General features: G+C 47.7%; 1 protein-coding gene across 2 annotated transcripts in view; it reads left to right on the top strand.

The window, feature by feature from the left end:
* The window catches only part of LOC138959125 (serine/threonine-protein phosphatase 6 regulatory ankyrin repeat subunit A-like), a 177,430-nt gene that overhangs the window by 139,852 nt on the left and 27,578 nt on the right, over positions 1-10,000 (top strand). For both annotated transcript variants that reach the window (XM_070330494.1, XM_070330486.1), the window contains exons 7-8: positions 1,022-1,105; positions 8,892-8,990. In XM_070330494.1, coding sequence (XP_070186595.1) covers positions 1,022-1,105; positions 8,892-8,990 — 183 coding nt within the window. The remainder of the gene's footprint in view (positions 1-1,021; positions 1,106-8,891; positions 8,991-10,000) is intronic.

The following is a 10,000-nucleotide window of genomic DNA, read 5'->3' as shown; positions in this document are numbered from 1 at the left end:
ATCATCATTCAGCTTAAGTTTGTTGTCGACCATCCAAGATTTAACATCAGTGATGCATGTCTGAATGGTCTGGATGGCGGAATGTGTCTCTGCAGGGGGACTGGGTTTATACAGCTGGGTGTCATCAGCAAAAGACTGATTTAAAACAGAATGGTTTTGAATCAGTGTGGAGAGGGGCTTAGTGTACATGATGAAAAGGATGGGACCGAGTACTGAACCTTGAGGAACGCCGAAAGAAAGTGGGGCTGGAGCAGACATCTGGCCATCGACAAGCACAGCCTGGGTCCTGCCAATGAGATAGGACTCAAGCCATGCTAGCGGTGGACCGGAGATGCCGTACAGAGTCTGAAGTCTATGGAGAAGCGTGACATGGTCAATCGTGTCGAACGCTGCAGAAAGGTCAAGTAGGGTAAGCACTGACACGTCACCACCATCCAGAGCAGACAGAATGTCACTGATTACTTTAAGTAGGGCTGTTTCAGTACAGTGAGAAGGGCGATAAGCGGACTGAGAATGCGATATCAAATCATGGGTGTTCAAATATGACAACAGCTGCTTCAAAACTACCTTTTCAAAAACTTTGGACAAGAATGATAAATTAGATACAGGACGATAATTCTTCAACATATTGACATCAAGACTAGGTTTTTTGAGAAGTGGTTTGACAAGTGCAGTTTTGAACAATGATGGAAAAACACCAGATAACAGGCTATCATTGACAATTTGAGTAAGAGTTGGCAACAACACATCAAGATTCTCAAGAAGCAGTGGTGTGGGTATGGGATCAAGTGGACAAGTTGTTGGTTTGGACTTCAGAATAATGGATCTAAGGTCTTTTTCACTGATTGGCTGAAATGATGAAAGAGAACAATCAGTGGGAACATCAACATGACTGGAGGAAGCAGAATGTGCACTCATCTGATCAAGTTCAGAACGAATATCAGAAACCTTCTTGATAAAATAATCACTGAATACATCTGGCAGCTGACTATGTGATGTTTGAATACTGTGTGTGTCTCAGAACAACAAGACCTTGCTTCAGCTGGCGCTGGACATGGGAACAGAAAGCATTATCCGAGTGGTCAGCGGCATCCGTCCATCCATGGTGAGTCACATGTTGTCTGTTGGGTGTATAGCATTATCAGGGTGGTCAGCGGCATCCGTCCATCCATGGTGAGTCACATGTTGTCTGTTGGGTGTATAGCATTATCAGGGTGGTCAGTGACATCCGTCCATCCATTGTGAGTCACATGTTGTCTGTTGGGTGTATAGCATTATCAGGGTGGTCAGTGACATCCGTCCATCCATGGTGAGTCACATGTTGTCCGTTGGGTGTATAGCATTATCAGGGTGGTCAGTGGCATCCCTCCATCCATGGTGAGTCACATGTTGTCCGTTGGGTGTATAGCATTATCAGGGTGGTCAGTGGCAGATTCCCTCCATCCATGGTGAGTCACATGTTGTCTGTTGGGTGTAAAGCATTATCAGGGTGGTCAGTGGCAGATTCCCTCCATCCATGGTGAGTCACATGTTGTCTGTTGGGTGTAAAGCATTATCAGGGTGGTCAGTGGCAGATTCCCTCCATCCATGGTGAGTCACATGTTGTCTGTTGGGTGTAAAGCATTATCAGGGTGGTCAGTGGCAGATTCCCTCCATCCATGGTGAGTCACATGTTGTCCGTTGGGTGTATAGCATTATCAGGGTGGTCAGTGGCATCCCTCCATCCATGGTGAGTCACATGTTGTCCGTTGGGTGTATAGCATTATCAGGGTGGTCAGTGGCATCCCTCCATCCATGGTGAGTCACATGTTGTCTGTTGGGTGTATAGCATTATCAGGGTGGTCAGTGGCATCCCTCCATCCATGGTGAGTCACATGTTGTCTGTTGGGTGTAAAGCATTATCAGGGTGGTCAGTGACATCCCTCCATCCATGGTGAGTCACATGTTGTCTGTTGGGTGTATAGCATTATCAGGGTGGTCAGTGGCATCCCTCCATCCATGGTGAGTCACATGTTGTCTGTTGGGTGTATAGCATTATCAGGGTGGTCAGTGACATCCCTCCATCCATGGTGAGTCACATGTTGTCTGTTGGGTGTATAGCATTATCAGGGTGGTCAGTGACATCCCTCCATCCATGGTGAGTCACATGTTGTCTGTTGGGTGTATAGCATTATCAGGGTGGTCAGTGACATCCCTCCATCCATGGTGAGTCACATGTTGTCTGTTGGGTGTATAGCATTATCAGGGTGGTCAGTGACATCCCTCCATCCATGGTGAGTCACATGTTGTCTGTTGGGTGTAAAGCATTATCAGGGTGGTCAGTGACATCCCTCCATCCATGGTGAGTCACATGTCTGTTGAGTGTAAAGCATTATCAGGGTGGTCAGTGACATCCCTCCATCCATGGTGAGTCACATGTTGTCTGTTGGGTGTATAGCATTATCAGGGTGGTCAGTGACATCCCTCCATCCATGGTGAGTCACATGTTGTCTGTTGGGTGTATAGCATTATCAGGGTGGTCAGTGGCAGATTCCCTCCATCCATGGTGAGTCACATGTTGTCTGTTGGGTGTATAGCATTATCAGGGTGGTCAGTGACATCCCTCCATCCATGGTGAGTCACATGTTGTCTGTTGGGTGTATAGCATTATCAGGGTGGTCAGTGACATCCCTCCATCCATGGTGAGTCACATGTTGTCTGTTGGGTGTATAGCATTATCAGGGTGGTCAGTGACATCCCTCCATCCATGGTGAGTCACATGTTGTCTGTTGGGTGTAAAGCATTATCCAAGTGGTCAGCGGCATCCCTCCATCCATGGTGAGTCACATGTTGTCTGTTGGGTGTAAAGCGTTATCAGGGTGGTCAGCGGCATCCCTCCATCCATGGTGAGTCACATGTTGTCTGTTGGGTGTATAGCATTATCAGGGTGGTCAGTGGCAGATTCCCTCCATCCATGGTGAGTCACATGTTGTCTGTTGGGTGTAAAGCATTATCAGGGTGGTCAGTGGCAGATTCCCTCCATCCATGGTGAGTCACATGTTGTCTGTTGGGTGTATAGCATTATCAGGGTGGTCAGTGGCAGATTCCCTCCATCCATGGTGAGTCACATGTTGTCTGTTGGGTGTATAGCATTATCAGGGTGGTCAGTGGCAGATTCCCTCCATCCATGGTGAGTCACATGTTGTCTGTTGGGTGTAAAGCGTTATCATGGTGGTCAGTGACATCCCTCCATCCATGGTGAGTCACATGTTGTCTGTTGGGTGTATAGCATTATCAGGGTGGTCAGTGGCATCCCTCCATCCATGGTGAGTCACATGTTGTCTGTTGGGTGTATAGCATTATCAGGGTGGTCAGTGACATCCGTCCATCCATGGTGAGTCACATGTTGTCCGTTGGGTGTATAGCATTATCAGGGTGGTCAGTGGCATCCCTCCATCCATGGTGAGTCACATGTTGTCCGTTGGGTGTAAAGCGTTATCATGGTGGTCAGTGACATCCCTCCATCCATGGTGAGTCACATGTTGTCTGTTGGGTGTATAGCATTATCAGGGTGGTCAGTGGCATCCCTCCATCCATGGTGAGTCACATGTTGTCTGTTGGGTGTAAAGCATTATCCGAGTGGTCAGCGGCATCCGTCCATCCATGGTGAGTCACATGTTGTCTGTTGGGTGTATAGCATTATCAGGGTGGTCAGTGACATCCCTCCATCCATGGTGAGTCACATGTTGTCTGTTGAGTGTAAAGCATTATCAGGGTGGTCAGTGGCAGATTCCCTCCATCCATGGTGAGTCACATGTTGTCTGTTGGGTGTATAGCATTATCAGGGTGGTCAGTGGCATCCCTCCATCCATGGTGAGTCACATGTTGTCTGTTGGGTGTATAGCATTATCAGGGTGGTCAGTGACATCCCTCCATCCATGGTGAGTCACATGTTGTCTGTTGGGTGTATAGCATTATCAGGGTGGTCAGTGACATCCCTCCATCCATGGTGAGTCACATGTTGTCTGTTGGGTGTATAGCATTATCAGGGTGGTCAGTGACATCCCTCCATCCATGGTGAGTCAGATGTTGTCTGTTGGGTGTAAAGCATTATCAGGGTGGTCAGTGGCAGATTCCCTCCATCCATGGTGAGTCACATGTTGTCTGTTGGGTGTATAGCATTATCAGGGTGGTCAGTGGCAGATTCCCTCCATCCATGGTGAGTCACATGTTGTCTGTTGGGTGTAAAGCATTATCAGGGTGGTCAGTGGCAGATTCCCTCCATCCATGGTGAGTCACATGTTGTCTGTTGGGTGTAAAGCATTATCAGGGTGGTCAGTGACATCCCTCCATCCATGGTGAGTCACATGTTGTCTGTTGGGTGTAAAGCATTATCAGGGTGGTCAGTGGCAGATTCCCTCCATCCATGGTGAGTCACATGTTGTCTGTTGGGTGTATAGCATTATGGTGGTCAGTGACATCCCTCCATCCATGGTGAGTCACATGTTGTCTGTTGGGTGTAAAGCATTATCAGGGTGGTCAGTGGCAGATTCCCTCCATCCATGGTGAGTCACATGTTGTCTGTTGGGTGTAAAGCATTGTCAGGGTGGTCAGTGGCAGATTCCCTCCATCCATTGTGAGTCACATGTTGTCTGTTGGGTGTATAGCATTATCAGGGTGGTCAGTGACATCCGTCCATCCATGGTGAGTCACATGTTGTCCGTTGGGTGTATAGCATTATCAGGGTGGTCAGTGACATCCCTCCATCCATGGTGAGTCACATGTTGTCTGTTGGGTGTATAGCATTATGGTGGTCAGTGACATCCCTCCATCCATGGTGAGTCACATGTTGTCTGTTGGGTGTAAAGCATTATCAGGGTGGTCAGTGGCAGATTCCCTCCATCCATGGTGAGTCACATGTTGTCTGTTGGGTGTAAAGCATTATCAGGGTGGTCAGTGGCATCCCTCCATCCATGGTGAGTCACATGTTGTCTGTTGGGTGTAAAGCATTATCAGGGTGGTCAGTGGCAGATTCCCTCCATCCATGGTGAGTCACATGTTGTCTGTTGGGTGTAAAGCATTATCAGGGTGGTCAGCGGCATCCCTCCATCCATGGTGAGTCACATGTTGTCTGTTGGGTGTATAGCATTATCAGGGTGGTCAGTGACATCCCTCCATCCATGGTGAGTCACATGTTGTCTGTTGGGTGTAAAGCATTATCCGAGTGGTCAGCGGCATCCCTCCATCCATGGTGAGTCACATGTTGTCTGTTGGGTGTATAGCATTATCAGGGTGGTCAGTGACATCCCTCCATCCATGGTGAGTCACATGTTGTCTGTTGGGTGTAAAGCATTGTCAGGGTGGTCAGTGGCAGATTCCCTCCATCCATGGTGAGTCACATGTTGTCTGTTGGGTGTAAAGCGTTATCATGGTGGTCAGTGACATCCCTCCATCCATGGTGAGTCACATGTTGTCTGTTGGGTGTATAGCATTATCAGGGTGGTCAGTGGCATCCCTCCATCCATGGTGAGTCACATGTTGTCTGTTGGGTGTAAAGCATTATCAGGGTGGTCAGTGACATCCCTCCATCCATGGTGAGTCACATGTTGTCTGTTGGGGGTATAGCATTATCAGGGTGGTCAGTGGCATCCCTCCATCCATGGTGAGTCACATGTTGTCTGTTGGGTGTATAGCATTATCAGGGTGGTCAGTGGCATCCCTCCATCCATGGTGAGTCACATGTTGTCTGTTGGGTGTATAGCATTATCAGGGTGGTCAGTGGCATCCCTCCATCCATGGTGAGTCACATGTTGTCTGTTGGGTGTATAGCATTATCAGGGTGGTCAGTGGCATCCCTCCATCCATGGTGAGTCACATGTTGTCTGTTGGGTGTATAGCATTATCAGGGTGGTCAGTGACATCTGTCCATCCATGGTGAGTCACATGTTGTCTGTTGGGTGTATAGCATTATCAGGGTGGTCAGTGGCATCCCTCCATCCATGGTGAGTCACATGTTGTCTGTTGGGTGTAAAGCGTTATCATGGTGGTCAGTGACATCCCTCCATCCATGGTGAGTCACATGTTGTCTGTTGGGTGTATAGCATTATCAGGGTGGTCAGTGGCATCCCTCCATCCATGGTGAGTCACATGTTGTCTGTTGGGTGTATAGCATTATCCGAGTGGTCAGCGGCATCCGTCCATCCATGGTGAGTCACATGTTGTCTGTTGGGTGTAAAGCATTATCAGGGTGGTCAGTGACATCCCTCCATCCATGGTGAGTCACATGTCTGTTGAGTGTAAAGCATTATCAGGGTGGTCAGTGGCAGATCCCTCCATCCATGGTGAGTCACATGTTGTCTGTTGGGTGTATAGCATTATCAGGGTGGTCAGTGGCATCCCTCCATCCATGGTGAGTCACATGTTGTCTGTTGGGTGTATAGCATTATCAGGGTGGTCAGTGACATCCCTCCATCCATGGTGAGTCACATGTTGTCTGTTGGGTGTATAGCATTATCAGGGTGGTCAGTGACATCCCTACATCCATGGTGAGTCACATGTTGTCTGTTGGGTGTATAGCATTATCAGGGTGGTCAGTGACATCCCTCCATCCATGGTGAGTCACATGTTGTCTATTGGGTGTAAAGCATTATCAGGGTGGTCAGTGGCAGATTCCCTCCATCCATGGTGAGTCACATGTTGTCTGTTGGGTGTATAGCATTATCAGGGTGGTCAGTGGCAGATTCCCTCCATCCATGGTGAGTCACATGTTGTCTGTTGGGTGTAAAGCATTATCAGGGTGGTCAGTGGCAGATTCCCTCCATCCATGGTGAGTCACATGTTGTCTGTTGGGTGTAAAGCATTATCAGGGTGGTCAGTGACATCCCTCCATCCATGGTGAGTCACATGTTGTCTGTTGGGTGTAAAGCATTATCAGGGTGGTCAGTGGCAGATTCCCTCCATCCATGGTGAGTCACATGTTGTCTGTTGGGTGTATAGCATTATGGTGGTCAGTGACATCCCTCCATCCATGGTGAGTCACATGTTGTCTGTTGGGTGTAAAGCATTATCAGGGTGGTCAGTGGCAGATTCCCTCCATCCATGGTGAGTCACATGTTGTCTGTTGGGTGTAAAGCATTGTCAGGGTGGTCAGTGGCAGATTCCCTCCATCCATGGTGAGTCACATGTTGTCTGTTGGGTGTATAGCATTATCAGGGTGGTCAGTGACATCTGTCCATCCATGGTGAGTCACATGTTGTCTGTTGGGTGTATAGCATTATCAGGGTGGTCAGTGACATCCCTCCATCCATGGTGAGTCACATGTTGTCTGTTGGGTGTATAGCATTATGGTGGTCAGTGACATCCCTCCATCCATGGTGAGTCACATGTTGTCTGTTGGGTGTAAAGCATTATCAGGGTGGTCAGTGGCAGATTCCCTCCATCCATGGTGAGTCACATGTTGTCTGTTGGGTGTAAAGCATTATCAGGGTGGTCAGTGGCATCCCTCCATCCATGGTGAGTCACATGTTGTCTGTTGGGTGTAAAGCATTATCAGGGTGGTCAGTGGCAGATTCCCTCCATCCATGGTGAGTCACATGTTGTCTGTTGGGTGTATAGCATTATCAGGGTGGTCAGTGGCATCCCTCCATCCATGGTGAGTCACATGTTGTCTGTTGGGTGTATAGCATTATCAGGGTGGTCAGTGGCATCCCTCCATCCATGGTGAGTCACATGTTGTCTGTTGGGTGTAAAGCATTATCCAAGTGGTCAGCGGCATCCCTCCATCCATGGTGAGTCACATGTTGTCTGTTGGGTGTAAAGCATTATCAGGGTGGTCAGTGGCATCCCTCCATCCATGGTGAGTCACATGTTGTCTGTTGGGTGTAAAGCATTGTCAGGGTGGTCAGTGGCAGATTCCCTCCATCCATGGTGAGTCACATGTTGTCTGTTGGGTGTATAGCATTATCAGGGTGGTCAGTGGCAGATTCCCTCCATCCATGGTGAGTCACATGTTGTCTGTTGGGTGTAAAGCATTGTCAGGGTGGTCAGTGGCAGATTCCCTCCATCCATGGTGAGTCACATGTTGTCTGTTGGGTGTATAGCATTATCAGGGTGGTCAGTGGCAGATTCCCTCCATCCATGGTGAGTCACATGTTGTCTGTTGGGTGTAAAGCATTATCAGGGTGGTCAGTGGCAGATTCCCTCCATCCATGGTGAGTCACATGTTGTCTGTTGGGTGTATAGCATTATCAGGGTGGTCAGTGGCAGATTCCCTCCATCCATGGTGAGTCACATGTTGTCTGTTGGGTGTAAAGCGTTATCAGGGTGGTCAGTGACATCCCTCCATCCATGGTGAGTCACATGTTGTCTGTTGGGTGTATAGCATTATCAGGGTGGTCAGTGACATCCCTCCATCCATGGTGAGTCACATGTTGTCTGTTGGGTGTATAGCATTATCAGGGTGGTCAGTGACATCCCTCCATCCATGGTGAGTCACATGTTGGGTGTACAATGGAACGTACGTACCCCATCCCACAACCCAATCCCTTTTTACCACTGCAAACTTTTTGAGTCAATAAGGTTTTACAAGGGTTGGTCATCTTTCAGTTTTTTAAAAGAGGGGGAGGGGGTAAATTTTAAAAGGATGGTTCCACCGTACAATGCATTGTGGGCCGTATTGCTGTGCAGTCTGTCAACAATATTAACCCTTTAAACCATATTTTGGGGGGATTATACCGTACCAAGATTTTTGTTCTCAAAAAATGATCATCATTTAACACACAATTAGCATCAGTTAAAAACCAAGAACTGTACATGCAATTCGCAAGCATCACACTTTTTAGCTTGTTGATAATTGATGAGCTCAACCTCTTGTTTGAATTAAGCAATAACAAAGTCCTGTGTGTTGGTTTCAGGAGTTTGCTCACTGCGTGTTGGCTGGAGATGTTGCCACTGCCAGAAAGATGCTGCGTCTCTCACAGAAACTCAAGCTCAACATCAACTTTAGAAACATGGTCTGTATAACGCACGTTCCACCCCATGTACATCATCACACTGCATGCACTCTCATTCTAACAGTATTTGTAAGATTTCAAGAACTTTAGGGTCTGCCTGAACTTAAGCATGCACTTAGAAAATCCAGATAAATTCCAATGTGCACCCTTAGGAGCAGCCCAAAACATCCTAACATTGCAGGTGTCCTATTGGGTCACAGTAATCATCCTGACATTGCAGGTGTCCTATTGGGTCACAGTAATCATCCTGACATTGCAGGTGTCCTATTGGGTCACAGTAATCATCCTGACATTGCAGGTGTCCTATTGGGTCACAGTAATCATCCTAACATTGCAGGTGTCCTATTGGGTCACAGTAATCATCCTAACATTGCAGGTGTCCTATTGGGTCACAGTAATCATCCTGACATTGCAGGTGTCCTATTGGGTCACAGTAATCATCCTGACATTGCAGGTGTCCTATTGGGTCACAGTAATCATCCTGACATTGCAGGTGTCCTATTGGGTCACAGTAATCATCCTGACATTGCAGGTGTCCTATTGGGTCACAGTAATCATCCTGACATTGCAGGTGTCCTATTGGGTCACAGTAATCATCCTGACATTGCAGGTGTCCTATTGGGTCACAGTAATCATCCTGACATTGCAGGTGTCCTATTGGGTCACAGTAATCATCCTAACATTGCAGGTGTCCTATTGGGTCACAGTAATCAACCTGTGCACACACACAAAAAAAGGTGTTTTCTTAACATGAATGAAAGGGTCGTGTCATGTAGGTTGAGCCTGGTAGTACAGGATTGTCTGTACCTGATATTCAATCCAGTGTAATGTGTTACTGATACACAGCCTGGTAGTACAGGATTGTCTGTACCTGATATTCAATACAGTGTATGTGTTACTGATACACAGCCTGGTAGTACAGGATTGTCTGCACCTGATATTCAATACAGTGTATGTGTTACTGATACACAGCCTGGTAGTACAGGATTGTCTGCACCTGATATTCAATA

Source organism: Littorina saxatilis, linkage group LG1, assembly GCF_037325665.1.
Source record: "Littorina saxatilis isolate snail1 linkage group LG1, US_GU_Lsax_2.0, whole genome shotgun sequence".
In the NCBI taxonomy this organism is placed as follows: domain Eukaryota; kingdom Metazoa; phylum Mollusca; class Gastropoda; order Littorinimorpha; family Littorinidae; genus Littorina; species Littorina saxatilis.
The sequence above is the reverse complement of the archived record's forward strand: the minus strand, read 5'-3'. Positions and strand labels throughout refer to the sequence as shown.